The sequence below is a fragment of the Chamaea fasciata genome, unplaced genomic scaffold, assembly GCF_029207755.1.
Source record: "Chamaea fasciata isolate MVZ Bird 193981 ecotype frontalis unplaced genomic scaffold, bChaFas1.0.hap1 SCAF_4, whole genome shotgun sequence".
Classification (NCBI taxonomy): Eukaryota; Metazoa; Chordata; class Aves; order Passeriformes; family Sylviidae; genus Chamaea; species Chamaea fasciata.
The window spans coordinates 12,529,323-12,549,147 of record NW_027094089.1 but is presented as its reverse complement, the minus strand read 5'-3'; the positions used below and the strand labels follow the sequence as shown (position 1 = coordinate 12,549,147).

Sequence of the window (19,825 nt, the reverse complement as noted above, 5' to 3'; positions counted from 1 at the left end):
TTTTTTATTGGTATGTTAGTTTCATGAGAAGGAGGAAGAAACATTGTGTAATTTTAATTTGAACCAGATCAGCTTGTTGAAACTTCTGCCAGTGGTATTCACATGCTTGTGGACATGAATGTTAGAAAAGGCTTTGCTCCAAAAGTCAAATTTGTATAGTTAATGAATACTAGTGAAGGGCCAAAACAAGGTAGCCTGGCTGTAAAAAAAACATGAACTTTGTAAGTTAGAAGAAGTTAAGCATTGGCTTACAGGTTTAGTTTTTTGAATGAAGACATTCAAATATTGATACTAAAAATAACACCAAATGCCTCTCTGTAAGAAAGGAAATATGTTGTCCAGCAGGAATTGAAAATGAGAACTGCAACATGATGTCACCAGTAGGGACACAAAAGAACCACACTCACCCGACAGGTTGAAGTGAGGAAAGAAAAAAGGGCCGTTTATTGTCGTTTTTGGGTTTAAATAGGATTTGGAGTTTGGTCCAGGATTGGAGGACAAAGGGGACACCCCTCTGACTCCAATGGTCATCTCAGAAGTCCATCACATATTGGTATGTGAAAACAATCTACTTGTTTATGTTACATCTGTGAGCAACTCCACTAGAAATATGTAAACAGTCATCAGAAGGCTGAAAATCAGGGTGACATCTCACCTTTTTTGTGTTAGAAGAAAAGAAAAGAAAAGAAAAGAAAAATGTACAATGTTCAGTCTCTGCCTTTGGAAGGGCCAGCAGAGTGAACACTCGCATCGTCTGTATCGGAGTCATCACTCAATGGTTCATCCACTTGCTGTCTTTCAATTTGGTCACCGTTTCCGGCTTGCCTGTCGGTCGGATTCTGCCTTTGAGGTCGCAGGTCAGGACGAACACACTTCGCAGGTACCCAGTATCTGTGGATACACACGCATACCCACACCCGGAAGCGATAAGGTCATAGGGACCTTTCCACTGCTTAGTGACTAAATTTCGCACCCGAACTTTCGCCCGAGGCTGATGCGTCTCGTCCAATGCCTGCAACAAGAGGTGATGGTTCACCATAATAGGGTTATTAGAATTCTGTGGCACCGTAAGGTGATTGATAGTGTACAAAGCCTTTGCCAGCCGACTGTGCGGGGTCTCACTCTGCATTCCCCGTTTTTGTTTTTGAAGAACCTGCTTCAGAGTACCATGAGCGCGTTCTACAATTGCTTGCCCAGTCGGAGAATGAGGGATACTGAACTTGTGTGACACTCCCCATAGCTGCAGGAACTGTCGCACCTTCTGCGAGGCATAAGCAGGACCATTGTCAGTCTTCACCGCAGAAGGTATGCCTAAAACGGCAAAGGCCTGCCTCCAGTGAGCAGTGACATCACGGGTCTTTTCTCGCATGTGAGCAGAAGCCCACATTGCAGAGGAGAAAGTATCAACAGTGACATGCACATACTCGATCCGGCCAAACTCGTCAACTTGGGTTACATCCGACTGCCAAAGCTCTAAGGCCCTAGGGCTTCTGGGGTTTACCCCTGCCGGTAAAGGCGCAGCCAGTGCATGACAGTCGTCGCATGATTCAACAATGTCATGAGCCTCCGCTGACGTCAACTGAAACTGCTTTTGTAAGGTATGAGCATTCTGATGAAAAAACCCATGTGATGCCTTGGCCTGTGCGAGTGTACCAGGCTGAGGTGCTACGCATGCAGGGTTAGCCAACTTGTCAGCTCTTGCATTACCTTCCACGATAAATCCTGGCAGATTGGTATGGCTTCTAACATGCAGAACATAGAATGGATGAACCCAGGCCCGAATGGCACACCACAGGGCCTTCAGCAAACAAAACAGATCAGCATTGCTGACCTCCTTCAAAATCGAATGGCCCAAACGCTGTGCCGTGTCGGCCACATAAGTGGAATTCATGACCAAATTGAAAGGTTGCTGGGAAAACTTTTGAAATGCCATGACGGCAGCCCTCAATTCAACCAACTGGGCTGATCCATCGTCATGACCTTCCAGAACCTGCCACTCAGATCCATCCTTCCAAGTGACAATGGCCTTTCCGGTCCGTCCCGAGCCATCAGTAAAGACAGTGGGTCCTTGCACTGGCTCCTGACTATTTTTTGGCCGCAAGGAGATTTCTGTGAAGTTTGCCACTTGCAATAGCTTGTGGCTGAGCAGATGATAAGTAATCTGCCCTGTAAAATTTTCCAGAGCGCTTTGCAGAGAAATACTGTTTGCAAAGCTCCAGTCAAATTCATCCCGCAGTACCGGAAGCACAATCTTTGCAGGATCTGCACCCATCAATTGCAAGCATCATTGCCTGCATTTGATTATTAACCGAGCAATTAGCTCAAACAATGTAGTTGCCGTCTTCTGCGGCTGATGGGGCAGGAAAACCCATTCCAGGACCTGCAAGGTGTCGGACCATCCATTATTCCATTGGCCAATGACACCTGCAGGATGCAAATCCGTAATGGTAATGAACACAGTGACATCAACGGAGGGATCGATACAATAAACTTGACGAGCAGAAACAGCTCGCTGAACCTCCTCCAGCACCTGACGTGCCTCAGGGGTCAATGTACGAGGCAACCACAAATTGGAGTCTCCCTTTAACAAATCAAACAAGGGAGACAATTGTGTGGTGGTGAACCCCAAATATGGACGCAGCCAGGTGATTACACCCACCAGTTTCTGGGCGTCATTCAGTGTTTTCACCGAATGTATAAATTGCACCTCTTCGTGTTGGATTGTTCGTTCCAGAATTTTGACCCCCAAATATTTCCAGGGAGGTTCCTGCTGGACCTTTTCTGGAGCCACCTGCAGTCCATGAGAATGCACAGCGGCGAGTAATTGAGGCCGTGTCCTCAGCAGTTCATCCTGGGTGGGCGCAGCCACCAGTATGTCATCCATGTAGTGATAAACATGAGCATCAGGAAACTGCTTGTGAACTCCAGACAAGGCTCTGGCCACATACCATTGACATATTGCTGGGGAGTTGCGACACCCCTGGGGAAGCACCCTCCATTGATATCTCCGTGCAGGCTCAGCATTGTTTATTGCTGGCACTGTGAAGGCAAATTTTGGTTTGTCATCAGGATGCAAAGGAATTGTGAAAAAACAATCCTTTAGATCCACGATGAGGACTGGCCAATCGGCAGGAAGCATGGTGGGCGATGGCATACTGACCTGCAACGCCCCCATGCCTTCCACCATGGCATTAACTTTCTGGAGGTCTTGTAGCAACCTCCATTTCCCAGACTTCTTTCTGATACAGAAAACAGGAGTGTTCCAGGGACTGGTAGAAGGCTCCAGATGACCCTGGTCCAACTGCTCCTGCACCTAGTCACAAAGGGCGACTAATTTATCTTGAGGGAGGGGCCACTGATCCTCCCAAATGTGTTCGTCCACCAGCCACCGCGTAGGAGGCGTGGGACACCCTGCGCCCTTCATCGCAGTGGCCCCCATCAAAAATCTGTCCCCAGACGCACCCCCCATGTAGCCAGAACATCCCGCCCCCAGAGATTGGTAGAAACCTCAGTTGTGACATGAGGCCAGATCGTGGCCGTCTGTCCCTCTGGGTTTGTGATCATCACGGGCCTCTGGCTCACGTAGCAGTGCGCCGTTCCTGCCAATCCCGTGATGGACGTCTGCACCTGATCCAAAGGCCATTCCGGGGGCCAGGCAGCAAGGGAAACGATCATGATGTCCGCGCCTGTATCGAGGAGCCCGTGAAGGCAGATCTCAGACGGCGTTGCACCAGGGACGGGCAGGGTGCAGATCTTCTCAGGACGGTCCTTCGTCATGACAGCAGTCCAGTAAACCTGAGGTGGCGCCGTAGATCCAAAACCGCCCTTTCCCCGCAGCCAGTTTTCTGCCCTATGAACAGAAGACTTAAAGGGCACAAGTTGAGCGATTCTGGTTCCCTTGGGGATAGTGACGGGAGGGTTGGGTGTGGAAACCATAGCATGAATTTGTCCAGTATAATCCGCATTGATAAGTCCCCCATGCACAATGATACCCTGAGAGGTGGCGCTAGATCTCCCCATAAGGAAAGCACTCATGCCATCACCCAAGGGACCAAAGGCGTCTAAGAGAATCTTGTACACTCCGCAAGAGTCTAGGACAACTGTTGCTGCTGTACAGACGTGAAGCCCTGCTGAGCCACTGGTACTGGCTGTAAGCCGGCCAAGCAAACCTCCATCGGCTCTGGAGCCTGGATAGAGACTTGTGTCTGAGCGCATCTCCCCCTTGCGCTTCGCCTCCCGTTTCCCGAGACCAGTAAAGGCTGACCATTAACCATGAACCATCATCTTACAGACATCCGCGGTATGATTTGGCCTTCCACACCGACCACATAAAAACAAGGGGAATGTCATCTCCTGCGCTTTCTTTCTCTGTTTCTTGCTCGTCTGAGCATTTCCCGGCTTTCGCTGCCCACCCTGTGGCCAGGTCCAGGATTGGAGGACAAAGGGGACACCCCTCTGACCCCAGTGGTCATCTTAGAAGTTCATCACATATTGGTATGTGTAAACAATCTACTTGTTTATGTTACATCTGTGAGCAACTCCACTAGAAATATGTAAACGGTCATCAGAAGGCTGAAAATCAGGGCGACAACATACACTTATAGCTCCTCAGGTGCCACTAGCAGAATGTTCACAGATATGTAGGTGAGGTATGTGCTGCTATTTTGTCAGTGGCTTGCACTCTCTTCAAAGCAGAGAAAATAAAATTCAAGGATTGTAAATTCTGGCTGAAGGCTGAAGGCATGGGAAAGAGGGTGCTTTTTATCTGCCTCCTCAAATGCTGTCTACGTCATGACCATTTCCTTCATCTTTGTTTATTTTCTCTTTGGTCATGCTGTCCTGATCCTGTCTATCCACAGCTGTTTGTCTTGGGTAACTCCCTGTGCTGTTGCACTGCTAAATAATTTTTATCACTTTTGGCAAAGTGATACTGAAGTTTCAGAAGAGGGAAGAAGAGGGCAGTCCCTGTAGTCTTAGGAATTAGGAAGAGCAATGGCAAGGATAATTCTATTCAGACCTGGACCTGGTGACCACCTGGTTTAAAAGGGAGTACACTGATGATGTGTTGCCCACTTCAGATTCTTTTAAGTGCTTCAGTAGAAGCTGCGTATGAGCTTCTGTTTCTTAGAAACAGGTAAAAAGAAGTTGTTGATAGAAGAATTATATTTCTGCCAAATCAACAGCCTGCTCTTGTACTGATGATTGAAAAAATGCAGTGGTTCTTGCATTAATTTGTTTAGCTATAGGAAATTTTTAGTAATGACAGAAGAATATTATTTTCTTAATAACAGAGAAATGTTCAGAGAAAAGTTTCACTGTTCAGAGAAACAAGTAAGCTGTTTTACATAATGGCATTCAAAATCAGCCTGAGAAAGAAAGCCAGAATAGGAAATCCTATCTGCCAGTAATTTGTTCTAGGAAATTTTTTAGTAATGATGTACTGTGGTAGTCTAACTAGATGAAACTGTCTGTGCTGCATTCCCATATCTTCCCATAAAATATCTTCTATGAAGACTTGTCTCTGTTCGTCACTTCATAATTTAGTGATTTTTGAATTACTGACTGACTTAACTTCCAATAGAGAGTCTTTTTTTTAAATTCTGTATTCCGTAGGTTGATGTCCTTAAGGCAACAGCTCTACCCCTTCTGAAGAAGTTTGGAATTGATGGTGAAAGTCTGGAAATCAAGGTAAGACAGTTTGTTCCTTTCTTTTCAAACATGTGTTGAAATTATGTTCCTGCAGTACTTCACAGGGTGATTTGTTTGCTGTGTATTTCTGTCTCTACAGATAATTAGTTGTGGCTATGGTTCACACAGTGATAGAGAGGATAGAGAGGGTAAGGAGAAAGTGGTGACTTCTCTTAGTCTCCAAAGCAGACTGAGGAACTTTCTTGCTTTTTGTTGCTTTTCAGTTCATTTATTATCTTTTTATTTCTACATGTTCATTCTGTCCCACACTTGGGGCTAGGAAGTGAAAATGGCATCTTTAACCTTTTCCACCTGTAGAAGAGATGGATCTGGGTTTGGGTAGTTGAGGTTTGCTTCCAGTTTGAAAAGTAGAGGAAAGAAGCTTTTCTTGAAGACTACAGTCTTCAGAGGCCCAGTAAATCTGGATATAAAATAACGTTTGGGTTTCTTTTAGGTCTGGCTGCGCTGCTGGGGCCTGCTCTGCAAAGCCTCACCCCTACCCTGCGCACAGCCTGGGTGCTCATGTCATTGTCCTGGCACTGCCAGCCTCTGCTCCTGTGACACTGCAGCGGGGCTGGCCTTCAGCTCACCACAGCCCTGCCCTGTCTGGCTGTGGGCTCCCAACCCAGACACACTCACTGGCCTGTGTCCCAGCTCCATCCTTGGCTTGGAATGGTGGGACTGGATCAGGTAGACAGACCTGTTAGTGGGAGTGAGTTCATTCTAGTCCCTCACATACAGAATATTCTGAGTTGGAAGGGACCTGTAAGGATCATCAAGTCCAACCCTTAAGTGAATGGTCTATGCAGGGGTCAAAGCCACAACCTTGGCGTTATCAGCACCATGCTCTAACCGAGCTCAAATCAAATAATTCTAGTTTCCTCAGCAGCAAGGTGCATATCTGCTACTAGAGACAAGTCTTAAGCCAAGGCTGTTTTGGTAAAGATGGTTTTGTTTGGTTTTGCTCTGTTTCCTGTTGAGAAGCCATGCCTTACTTTACTTGAGAGGAACAAAGAATTCAATGCCTGCTTTTAGTTTTGATGCAAAATCCATTTCTGCCTTTAGGATGTAGGTTTCTTGCGTGTGTTCACATAATGCCCCTACTTAAAGCATTTTATTCTGTGTGAAATAAAAGTGTAATTTGGGGGTGTGTATGTACATTCTTTGTACTATTTACTAACCAGCGTTTTTCCTTCATTATTTGCTCCAGATCAACCGAAGAGGAATGCCTCCCAAAGGAGGTGGAGAGATACTGTTTGCTTGCCCAGTGAGAAAGGTCTTGCAGCCTGTTCAGTTCACAGACCCTGGAAAAATCAAGCGCATCAGAGGAACTGCGTATCCTTTTTGTTTTTCTGTTTGTTTTTCTCCTTGTAAAAGAGTTTGCTTATTAAAAAAAAAGTTCCCTAACTTGGAAGGCACAGAAGTGCATCCATGTTTCTGAGCAGGTATCTGGATAACACAACATTACATAGAGGAGTCATACAACTAGATTTCAGGACTGTGTCTCAGAACTCCTGTGTTCAAAACATTGCTGTTCAAAAGCATCTGTAAGCAAGCGAATAAATTCAAAACTGAACAGTGCTATTTAAAATCTTTGCAGTATCAAGAAAAAATACTTTCCATCACATAATCTAGGAGCACTAAAAGAAATTTTACTTTATGTGTAAATTCAGTGGTAACCAATGTAGTTCAGTTGTGCATTAAGTAGATGCGTCTTGGCAGTTAGTAGTTTAGCAGAAGTTAGGTGGGAGCTTAAATCTTAGTTGAGTTTACACCTTGCAGCGCACACTGACCTTTTCGGTAGGTTTTGAAAGAAAGTACTTTGGCTCTTCACCTTTGGTAGTACTGTTGCATGTGGAAGTAGATTAGGTTTTATTCCACACAGAGATAAGGGCACAAAATACTGTTGTGAACTCTTTACTTTTTCAAACAACTGCAAATTTGGTCAGTGTTTTGTTTATTTCTTTTGGATTTTATTTTTCTCTTGCGGCCTTTGTATGGTATATGTCATGAATCTGATGTCATTGTAGGAAGAAGGTAGAAATCCCTTACATGCAACTGTCTTAAGCAGTGGCCAACATGTAGTTTAATTTGTGTTTGAGAGTCCCAAACATGATTTGGCATTGATTACCCAAAAGTAAAGCAGGAATGAGGTCATGTTTTCTGCCAGAGGTGTAGATTTGCAGCCTATTTCTTCTTTTACTTTATGGCATGCTGTCACAACTGTGTGTGAGAACTGGATGTTTTGAGTATCTTGTCCAATTGCAGTATTTAGGTAAGTGCAGTAGTGTCAAGCAAGAGCAGTTTTACTGAATGCATGTGCTGCAGAACAGAAAGGAGACAGCTCATTGTGCTTTTGATGATAGCTGCTGTGGTATATTGCTGGAGAAAGTAATTTTCTTATGCCTCCATTCTGCTCTGTAGTAAGTAGTTCTATATGTTGCTATGTGGAGGAGGAAGCAATGATCATGACTTTACTGCTGTTGTTCTAAATTGACATTATTATGCAGCACCATTCTTGGCCATTTTGGCTGGTTTTCATTGATGTATCTGATTGAATTCTGAACTTCTACCTTGCTGTAGGCATTCCTGAGCCATTTCTCGGGATACAGGTTTGCCTTTAAGCCTGGTGACAGGCAGTCTCATTTTAGTTTAGCTGTTAAGTCGTCCTTCAAGGCAATAGAAAACAAAACATCTCTAAGGATAAGTCCTTATGTCTTTTTATGTGTACTTCTGTTCCTCCAAGATTCATCTGAGTAAATCTTCTTCCTCACAGCTGTGGAGATCATATTACAGCAACCTTTTATAAAATCCAAAATACTGAGTGCATCAACTGTGCAGAACAGCCAATTTTCTGATTTTTTAAATGATTTTGCCCTAAGATCCTAAAGTTTTTGTTTTGTCTACTCCACAAGAGATGCTATAGAAATTTGTAGAAAAGGAAATTCTTCCCTGCCAGCTGGGAGTTTTGAGAATGTATTTCTCTGCATTGCTGTGTGAATGTCTGTGCAGATGGGTGGTTGAATGTGTGGAGCATTGAGTCTGCATTACAGTTGGGCTGGAATTTAAAGCCTAATGTGCTTTATACATTTGAAGGTCTGTTGGGAGTTTCTCTGAAGCAGCGCCTGAGTACAAGAGCGGGAAGGCAGTTCATCTCTTATGTACTATGAGGAGGTGGGTTGGTATGGGTCTGAAGGTGGTAGGTTCTTCTTTCCTGGAACCTTCAGATGCTGAGTGACTAGAGAACCAGTGAATTTAATAGCCTCAGAAGACTGCGAAATAGTTGGAGATAGCAAAGATATTTTTCCTGGAGCCTTTAATTTTTTTTTGTTGGAACATTTGTCTTTAATTTCTTATTCATCGTCCCAATTTCTCCATGACAGAAACAGAAAGGCAGGATATTTTTGCTGCTAATTCACAGGAATTTCACTCCGGATAATGTTTTAGTAAAACATGAAGAAAATAGCGCATGGGATTTCCTCCATCATAAGAAAGTACAAGATGACAGAATAGCAATTTATATTTGATGAAGGGCATTTTCAAGATTGATGTTTACCTAGTTATAATCTGTTCTTCAACACATGTTCTGTGTACTTCGCTTCAAGGTATATCAATGAAAAGACTGTAGAAAGCACTTACGTGCATGTGGTTCTCTAGGTACATGGACAACATGGACAAAAGCCATGAATGGATGTATAAAGCACAGGTTTTCTGAAAAAATGCACTGGGCAGGGCCCCTTCACTTTTGTCAGTCTGCTTTCAATTTTTCTTGTGACCACAATTGATTTCTTAGCTCAGAAATGTAGATACTCTGTCCGAGTGTCACCACAGATGGCAAACAGAATGGTGGAATCTGCAAGGGGCATCCTGAATAAATTCCTCCCAGACATCTATATCTACACAGATCATATGAAGGGGGTCAGCTCTGGAAAGTGAGTATCCAGAATTTACAGGAAAAAGATGTAATTCTGCATTTGTTCATCTGCTAGGATGTCCTGATCTAATTTTACTGAGTTTTAGACCACAATCTTCAATTTCGTTGATTTGAAATAAATATTTGTCACTGTCCTGGGTTGAAGTATATTCTATCACCATCTTCATGAGCTCTTGAAACCAGGTGAGGCAGTGCTCCTTGCCTCCTCCACTCTGGATTATCTTCTGTTAATGGGCCCATCAGCACCTTTGCCACACGACTCACAGATAACCCCCTCCTGGACTACCTCCTGTTAATGGGCCCATCAGGCCTTATCACATGACTCACCATCCCATTGTGAGATGCTCTGCCCAGAGGGAGGAACCAAGCATTCCAGCCTGGATATAAGCTGAGACTCTGAACACAAGAGGGGCGCTTACCCACTGGATTCCCAGAGGACCCAAGCTACCAGACCTTTCTACAGGATCACTGCTTCAGGAAGACCACCTCATCTGGACTGCTTCCATCACTCTGCTCAGGTTGTATTCTGACTCTGTCAGTGGCCTTTTGTATTATTGCATCTATTTTATTTTACTTTCTTTCCTTTCTTCCTATTAAATTGTATCTCTGACTTGGAGCCTCTCATTTGTTTTGCTTTCAAACCACTACATTTTTGGTGCCCAACATGGGGCAGGAGGCACTGAGAAAAGTCAGAATTACAATTTTGTGTTGAAGAAGACACCTGTTCGCTATGATGCTGAGCATGCTTACATGTGTCTTATACCTATCTCTCAGTATTTTTCCGCACCTGTGGCACTTTCTGCCAGTCTTAATGCTCCTGCGTAGACCAGGATACGGTACTAAAATTGCTTTATTGGTCTATTATGTCCATTGCTTGATAAACTCCAAGGCAATGAACATCATTCAGAATATACACCCAGTTTTGTTTTCTTGTTCTGGTCTAGGATGCTACATCTGGGGCCTCAACAATCTCACCCAGCCCCTGTGGGGAGGGTAAAGAATGATTTTTTCCAGCTTTTCAGGCATGACACAGCAGTTTTTGAAAATACGGAGTACCCTCTGGATGCCAAGGACAGCATGATGTTGTTGTTAGTCCTGCTTTGTCTTCTCTGCATGGCCCACACCATGCTTAGAATCAAAACACTACATGGTGTGATACAGCGTGTTCTGAAGGAAAAGGAAGAGGGAAAAAGAAGCAGAGCAACAGCATCAGTGTCTACACAGAGTGTCACAGAGGTGAAAGGAACCAAAGGCAAGGCAACAGTGTCCTCATCTACACAGACCGTCACAGAGGAGAAAGAAGCCAAAAGTGAGGCAACAGTGTCCACATCTATGCGGACTGTCACAGAGGAGAAAGGGACCAAAGGGGCCACCAGCATCTCCACACAAACCATCACCGAACCGGAACAGCCTAAACCAGTAGCAGTTGCCCCCGTTCAGAAGAAGAAATCAAGGACCAAATCAGTCCGCACAGTGACTGATGAGGGTGCAGCAGGACCTTCACAATCAGCAGAAGAGACAGAGCCAGAAATCATCACTCGCTCTCTATCTCTGGGTGAGCTGTGTGACCTGCGAAGGGAATTCAACCGCCAGACCCACGAATCCATCCTGACCTGGCTGCTCCGCATCTGGGACGCTGCAGCCAATGACACCATTCTGGATGGAAGTGAGGCCAGGCAACTGGGATCGTTGTCCCGGGATGTGGTCATTGACCAGGGGATTGGGAGAACCCAAGAACCTCTCAGCCTCTGGCAGCGACTGCTAACAAGTGTGAAGGATAGATGCCTTTGTAAAGAAGACCTCCAAGTGCACCAAGGAAAATGGAACACAATAGAACAAGGTATCCGATGCCTGAGGGAATTGGCTGTGTTGGAAATCATTTTTTCAGAAGATGAGAGATTTCCTAAAAACCCAGATGGTGTCCAGTGCACATCACGGATGTGGTTGAGATTTGCACGGCTTGGACCAGAGATGTACTCACGTTACCTGGCAACACTGCAATGGAGGAAAAATGAGGACAGGGTAGGTGTCTTGGCTAATAAACTAAGAATTTACGAGGACACTGTCACTGCCCCAGTTCGTACCCATGTCTCGTCTGTGGAAACAAGACTGGCTGAGCAAGTCCAGAGCTTGATTGAAGAAGGCCATCAGAAACTGAAAAAAGAACTTAAGGAAGAAATTTACCATATCCCACCAGAGCCTATGAGAGTCTCTGCCATTAGGAGCAGGCGTCCCCCAGCAAGGGAGAAAGGATACACACCACAAGGTAACCTCTGGTCTTTTCTTCGGGAGCATGGAGAAGACATGAGGAAGTGGGATGGAAAACCCACCTCCTCCTTAGCAGCCCAGGTACGTGAACTGAAAAGAGAAACACCTGCCACAAAGAGCCCATCTAGAATCAATGTTGCTCCGGTCTCTCGTGCACAGAACTCCAGACGGTACAGGAATGATGATATGACTGATCCTCTTGAAGGAACCTCAGAGACATATTTACAGGAGGAGAGCAATGTATGCCATGACCAGGAATAGGGGGCCCTGCCTGTAGCCAGGTAGAGGAAAGGGACAATCGGATCTACTGGACTGTGTGGATCCGATGGCCTGGAACATCTGACCCACAAAAATACACGGCGTTGGTTGACACTGGGGCCCAATGTACCATGATGCCATCAAGGTATGTAGGAACAGAACCCATTTGTATTTCTGGGGTGACAGGAGGCTCCCAGCAACTGACTGTATTAGAGGCTGAAGTGAGTTTGACTGGGAACGGGTGGCAAAAACATCCCATTGCGACTGGCCCAGAGGCCCCATGCGTCCTCAGCATAGACTATGTCAGGAATGGGTATTTCGAAGACCCAAAAGGGTATCGCTGGGCTTTTGGGATAGCTGCAGTGAAGAAAGAAGACACGAGACAGTTGAATACTTTGCCTGGTCTCTCAGATGACCCCTCTGCTGTGGGACTGCTGAGAGTTGAAGAACAAAAGGTACCAACTGCCACAGCAACAGTTCACCGTTGGCAATACTGGACTGACAGAGACTCTGTGACTCCCATACTTGAGATGATTCGTAAACTAGAGAGCCAAGGGGTGGTCAATAAGGCTCATTCACCTTTCAACAGCCCTATATGGACCGTGTGTAAGTCCAGTGGAGAATAGAGACTGACAGCGGATTACCCTGGCCTGAATGAAGTCACGCCACCACTGAGCGCTGCTGTGCCAAACATGTTAGAGCTTCAGTACGAGCTGGAGTCCAAGGCAGCAAAGTGGTATGCAACCATCAATATTGCCAATGCATTCTTCTCCATTCCTTTGTCAGCAGAGTGCAGGCCTCAGTTTGCTTTCACCTAGAGGGGCATGCAGTACACCTGGAACTGACTGCCCCAGGGGTGGAAACACAGCCCTACCATCTGCCATGGACTGATCCAGGCTGCACTGGAGAAGGGTGAGGCTCCGGAACATCTGCAATACATCGATGACATCATCATATGGGGGAATACCCCAGGGGAGGTCTTTGAGAAAGGAGAGAAGATTATCCAAATTCTGGTGAAATTGGGTTTTGCCATTAAATGAAGTAAGGTTTAGGGACCTGCTCAAGAAATCCAGTTCCTGGGAGTCAAGTGGCAAGATGGTCGTTGCCAAATCCCCACAGAGATAATCAACAAGATCACTGCCATGTCCCCACCTACCAACAAGAAGGAAACACAAGCTTTCCTAGGTGCCATAGGCTTTTGGAGGATGCACATTCCTGAGTACAGTCAGATTGTGAGCCCTCTCTACCTGGTTACCCGCAAGAAGAACGATTTCCACTGGGGCCCTGAACAGCAACAAGCCTTTGTTCAGATCAAGCAAGAGACTGCTCACACTGTAGCCCTTGGCCCCGTCAGGACGAGACCAGATGTGAAGAATGTGCTTTACTCTGCAGTCAGGAACAATGGCTTGTCCTGGAGTCTTTGGCAGAAGGTGCCTGGGGAGACCGGAGGCCGACCACTGGGATTCTGGAGTCGAAGTTACAGAGGCTCCAAAGCCAACTACGCTCCCACAGAGAAGGAGATCTTGGCCACCTATGAAGGAGTTCAAGCCGCCTCAAAAGTGATTGGCACGGAAGCACAACTTCTCTTGGCACCCCGACTACTGGTGCTGGGGTGGATGTTCTAGGGAAAGGTTCCTTCCACGCATCACGCCACTGTCACCACATGGAGCAAATGGATTGCCCTCATTACACAGCGTGCCGTATTGGAAACCCAAATTGCCCTGGGATTCTGGAAATTATAACAAATTGGCCAGAAGATGAGACTTTTGGATTATCGTCTGAAGAAGAAAAAGAGCAAGTAACATGTGCCGAGGAGGCCCCACCATATAATGAGCTACCAGAGACTGAAAGCCGATATGATCTGTTCACTGATGGCTCCTGCCGAATTGTAGGCGCTAGCCAGAAATGAAAAGCTGCAGTGTGGAGCCCCACATGACAAACTGCACAAGCTGCCGAGGGACAAGGTGGATCGAGTCAGGTTGCAGAGCTTAAAGCTGTCCAGCTGGCTTTGGATATTGCTGAACGAGAGAAGTGGCCGAGGCTCTAACTCTACACTGACTCATGGATGGTAGCTAATGCTCTGTGGGGATGGCTGGACTGCTGGAGAAAGGCAAACTGGCAGCGCAAAAAGAAACCCATCTGGGCTGCTGAGATTTGGCAGGACATCGCCACCCGAGTAGAGAGGCTGACTGTGAAAGTTCGACACATGGATGCACACATTCTTAAGAGCCGGGCTAATGAAGAGCATCGCAACAACGAGCAAGTGGACAAAGCTGCCAAGGTGAAAGTATCACTAGTGGATCTAGACTGGCAGCACAAGAGAGAATTGTTCCTTGCTCATTGGGCCCATGATGCCTCTGGTCATCAGGGAAGAGATGTGACATACCGATGGGCCCATGACCGAGGGGTGGACCTTACTATGGACAGCATCTCACAGGTCATCCACAACTGTGAGACCTGTGCTGCAATCGAACAGGCCAAGCGAGTGAAGCCTCTGTGGTATGGTGGATGATGGCTGAAGTACAGGTATGGGGAAGCCTGGCAAATTGACTACATCACCCTTCCCCAAACCTGCCAAGGAAAGCGCTATGTGCTGACCATGGTGGAAGCTACCACTGGATGGTTAGAGACCTACCTTGTGCTTCGTGCTACTGCCTGGAACACCATTTTGGGCCTTTAAAAGCAGGTCCTGTGGAGTCACGGCACCCCTGAGAGGATTGAGTCGAACAATGGGACCCATTTCAAGAATGGCCTTATAAACACCTGGGCTAGAGAACCTGGTGTTGAATGGATATATCACATTCCTTATCTTGCACCAGCTGCTGGGAAAGTTGAACCGTGCAACGGACTACTAAAGACTGCCCTGAAGGCACTTGTCGGGGGGACCTTCAAGAATTGGGAAATAAACTTAGCCAAAGCCACCTGGATGGTCAACACTCGAGGATCCATCAATCGAGGTGGTCCTGCCCAGTCTGAACCCTTGCACACAGTGGATGGAAACAAAGTCCCTGTGGTACGCATGAAGGGCATTTTAGGAAAGACTGGATTAATCCCACCTCAGGCAAAGGCAGACCCATCTGTGGGACTGTCTTTGCTCAAGGACCTGGTTACACTTGGTGGGTAATGCAGAAAGATGGGGAAACCCGTTGTGTACCACAGGGAGACCTAATTTTAAGTGAGAACAGTGTGTAAGGTTTCATTCTGTATGTATATATGCAAATCTCTGTAAGAATGTATTAATTTGGGTATGATGTAGATGGTAATAGAATAAGGGGTGGATTATGTCCTGGGTTGTAGTATAGGATGTGCACAAAGTATTCTATCACCATCTTCATGAACTGTTGAATTCAGGTGGGGCTGGGTTTTCCCAGACCCCCTCTGGGCCATTAGCTTCTGTTAATGGCCCATCAGATGCCTTGCCCATGACTCACAGATAACTCCCTCCGGGAGCTATCTCTGTTTAATGGGCCATCAAGGACCCCCTGCATGACTCATCATCCCATTGTGAGATGCTCCACCCAGGGGGAGGAACCAACCATTCTCACCTGGATATAATCTGGGGTTTGGGACAGTACAGGGGGCCCTTACCCACTGGATTCCCAGAGGATCCGAGCTACTAGACCTTGCTACAGGATCACTGCTTCAGGAAGACCACCTCATCTGGACTGCTTCCATCACTCTGCTCAGGTTGTATTCTGACTCTGTCAGTGGTCTTTTGTATTATTGCATCTGTTTTATTTTACTTTCTTTCCTTTCTTCCTATTAAATTGTATTTCTGACTTGGAGCCTCTCATTTGTTTTGCTTTCAAACCACTACATTAATATACCAGGTTTGTAAATTTAATGGCTCCAGACTGTTTACAGGATCAGAATTGCAAAAATTTTTCTAGGAGCTTTGTAGTTTTGGGGTCTCAATTTTGTTTATCATCTGTTTATGAAATTTAAAAAGTCAAATGAATTGAAACAGCGCTGTTATTTTTACTACATGTAGCTCATGCAGAGGGATAAACAATAGCATGGGAAGAGGAACTGAATCCATTTCAACTTGGCTGGGTGGGTTTCTGATGCTATTATTTTGGGACATTCATTTTAAGTATGAATGCAGTATGAAAGCAGTATCCTTGATGCTAACTAATTAGTCTAATTTTGCTAAATCAGGGGAATGAGCTGAAGCCTCAAAGATAGGTAGTTTTGGTTTTGAGTGGTGCAGAGAAGAAACACCTGATACCTTTGAAATGTTTGTCAAACACAGATTAAATAAATGTGAAAGGTACCCTCTTCTATTAAAAAAACCACCAAACACTTCTGAGGTTTGTATGGCTTTTTATTTTCTTTTTCATTTTTCCTGTTTAAAGAGTTTGGCCCAGGAAAAACCAGCATAGAGGGTTTTATGGCAAGTGGTACTGGGTTTGACTTTTAAATACTGTTGTTAACTTTCTTTTTCAGTGTCAATCTGTTGTATCAAACAGGACGTTTGTCTTCCTGTAGGAGGAGCTGTTTATGACTTGAAGTTCTTGGCTCACTATTCCAATTTTGTCCGTAAATCAAATGCAGTTTTTCCCTTTCTTTCAGATCACCAGGTTTTGGCATGTGCCTTACTGCAGAAACCATCAATGGCACTATTCTCAGTGCTGAGTTAGCCTCAAACCCTCAGGGCCAGGGGGCAGCTGTGCTTCCTGAGGAACTGGGCCAGAATTGTGCTAAGCTGCTGCTTGAGGAGGTGTATAGAGTAAGTGGCCACTATGTTTTGTATATGTGTGTGTAGGTGTAAGGGAAGGAGGTGATAAAATATGTAAAGGGATAGGTGATTTGGTGGCACCCTCACACAGGCTCAGATCCAAACAGATGTTTTGGTGCTTCCAGTGTTGTTTTCATCCAGGTAAAGAGTGGTTTTGCATGGTTCCTTTAACAGTGTATTGACTTATGGGGGCACGTTATTTCCAATGTTTGACGTGTTATTATGAATCATGGGAGTGGAAGATGCTTCTGTTGCTTTCTGTCTACAACAGAATTCAGTTAGCTTCACGTGGGCTGTTACTTTTTTTCAGTAATATGGATGGGTAATATAGTCAGTGCTTCTAAACTAGTGGTTAGAATGGGACATTATGAGTGGAAGAACATGGGAGGGAGGGAGGGAGGGAGGGAGGGAGGGAGGGAGGGAGGGAGGGAGGGAGGGAGGGAGGGAGGGAGGGAGGGAGGGAGGGAGGGAGGGAGCAGAAGGGGAAAAAAGCCCAGCAAGGCTCCATGTTGACCACTTTGTGATGCTGATGACAAAGTCAAATGTGCTGAGAATTGTTGGTTGTATGAAGAATTGTCTTAATGGGTTGTTGGAAGGGAGCTAGGATGGTGTTTACTTAGGAATCCTAAGTGCATCACAGTTTACTTCAGCATAGGTGTTTTTCTTTATTAAAATGATTTTCATTTGTGGCAAGAATTTTAGTGGATGAGCAGCTTTCAGTGTTACAAATGATTTGGCAAATAGCACCCTGATGAGTTTCTGATTTAATGAAGGACCTTCCAGCTGCTTTGTTTTATATCTCCACAAATGTTTAAATAACTACATTTTAGTATTGATAAAACACATTTGGCCTTTAGGAGGCAGTAATCTACAAATTTTGCTCATTATAAAAACAGCAAGTAGTTACTCTAAAAAGTAATAACCTATGTGACTTTGCAAAGTGTTAAAACTGTCATTATTTAGATTCTGTATTAGGGAATGTAGTTAAATATAAAAAAGCCCCTCAGCTTCATAAATCACATCCATACCTGTGTTAGATTGTTATTGTTTGCCCATGTTATTTTTCCCTTTCCCTGTTGCAAATCTTTCACCTGTTTGAATTACCAGTTGACCACTTTTTTCAGTCTTCCACTAATATTTTGTCTTCGTTTATTCAGTGTATAAACCATGTTGCTAAAGGACTTTTCTAGCTCAGGTTTCTTGTTGCACAGAAATGCCACCACCAAAATGTTATTCCTGGGTTACTGGGTACAATCTAGACCCCTTCGATTTGAATGTTCAGCATGTGTGGGGAATGTAGTCACAACTAGTGACTGAAACATCTGTTTCTGCAATTATGTAGTTATTTTTATTTCAGGCATGAACTGTAAAAATCTTTTGGTACATTTGTTTGTGTAAATGTCTTGGAAAACATCTTTAGGTAGTCAGATGTCCAGAGACATCCAAAAGCCAGTTTCCACATACCTTTATCAGTAACAATAGGTATCTTTTTTTCCTTTGGAAACCATTCAGCACCTGACAGATTAGAACTAGTGAGGGAATTTGTTCAGATACTATATTTTTCACAGAGTCACATGTCAGAGAACTTATGAAATTAAGAGGGCTGGAAAGGCCTAAAGCAAGTAACTTTCTGCTTTAGTGTATGGTAGCCATTTGAATATGATGAAAGGACAGTGAGGATCTTAAAACAACAGGAAAAGAGAGTTTGAGGAGGAAGCAGGGTTGGACAAGTCTTTGAATCATAAAGTAATAGGCTGTCAGGTTTCAGTGTCTTTGAAGATCAGATTCTCAGTGAGGCTGTTAGCTGTGGTTTGCTGTGGTAGTGCTGGTGCTCCTGGAAGATTACATTATGTGTACGTGACTTCTGTCCAAGAGTGACTGAAAAATGCTGAGCAGTGTACAGACTATTTGTCCTTCACTACAGCAGCTCACTGTGGAAAAGTTCTAGTTTGCTAGCATTTTTGGCTATTGTGCTACTTTTTCACTGCAGCGCTTAGTCATTATTTAGTGAATTCCCCTCTCCCTCCATCAGGGGCAATATGATGGGTTTTGTTATGTAGTTTTCAGAATACATACTTAAATTTATGTATCTCACACATGGTCCTACAGTGCTTACCTGAATTTTGAAAGATAAGGTTTCTTTCTCATTTTCTCTCTTTTGTATTTTTTGGCAGTTAGTTTGCTTTTTGTTTTGCGATGGGCTTTTTTAGAGTGTTTAGTTTTTGGACATTTGTATTTTTTGTTTGGGGTGGAGTTTTTTGTTTGTTTGGTCTTTTTGGGTTTTTTTATTAGGTCAGTTTGGTTTAGTGTTGAACCCAGAGAGGATATAAAAACATGTTGCAAAGTGCACAGTTTGTTTAGATTTAATATACTATTTTTTTATGTTTCTTTACCTAGGTAAGATGTTTAGTGAAACTAAAAATCTGAAAAAGCAAGAATAGATTGCTCTGAACAGACAATCTTTAAGTGTCCCATGTCTTTTTACACCACTTACTTGTTGAATACAGGGCTCAAGGGAGAATTTCTTCTCCTGTTTTTAGATCTTCTCATTATGGGATTATTTCATCATCTGTGTTTTCGCCAGTAGGTACAATACTGTGGTACAAAGGTACTCTGAAAGCACTGGAGAAAATTCTCTGTAAAAGGGTTTTAGGTGTCAGGATCATCCACAAATCTACTGAAGTTGGAGTTACTGTTGAAAGGGGTCCAGGGACATTTTGTAGAGTGCTTGCTACTGTGTGCTCCATGAACTTTATCACCTAGGAATTTGAGTCTTGCTAAATGTCCTTATACTTAGCCTTCAAAAAATATTAAATAGGTTGCACGATTCTTGGAATCAGCAGAGCTTTTTTGATGCACATTTGTTGATGGAAAGATGTCAGAACTAATTGACTAATAATAAGTGGCACAGTGCCTTAATTGCAGTGGCTCTGCAAGAG

General features: G+C 44.6%; 1 protein-coding gene across 1 annotated transcript in view; it reads left to right on the top strand.

The window, feature by feature from the left end:
- Positions 1 to 19,825, top strand: part of RCL1 (RNA terminal phosphate cyclase like 1) — a 43,360-nt gene that overhangs the window by 8,251 nt on the left and 15,284 nt on the right. Inside the window, exons 4-7 of the mRNA XM_066180856.1 lie at positions 5,614 to 5,688; positions 6,899 to 7,023; positions 9,495 to 9,620; positions 16,721 to 16,877. Coding sequence (XP_066036953.1) covers positions 5,614 to 5,688; positions 6,899 to 7,023; positions 9,495 to 9,620; positions 16,721 to 16,877 — 483 coding nt within the window. The remainder of the gene's footprint in view (positions 1 to 5,613; positions 5,689 to 6,898; positions 7,024 to 9,494; positions 9,621 to 16,720; positions 16,878 to 19,825) is intronic.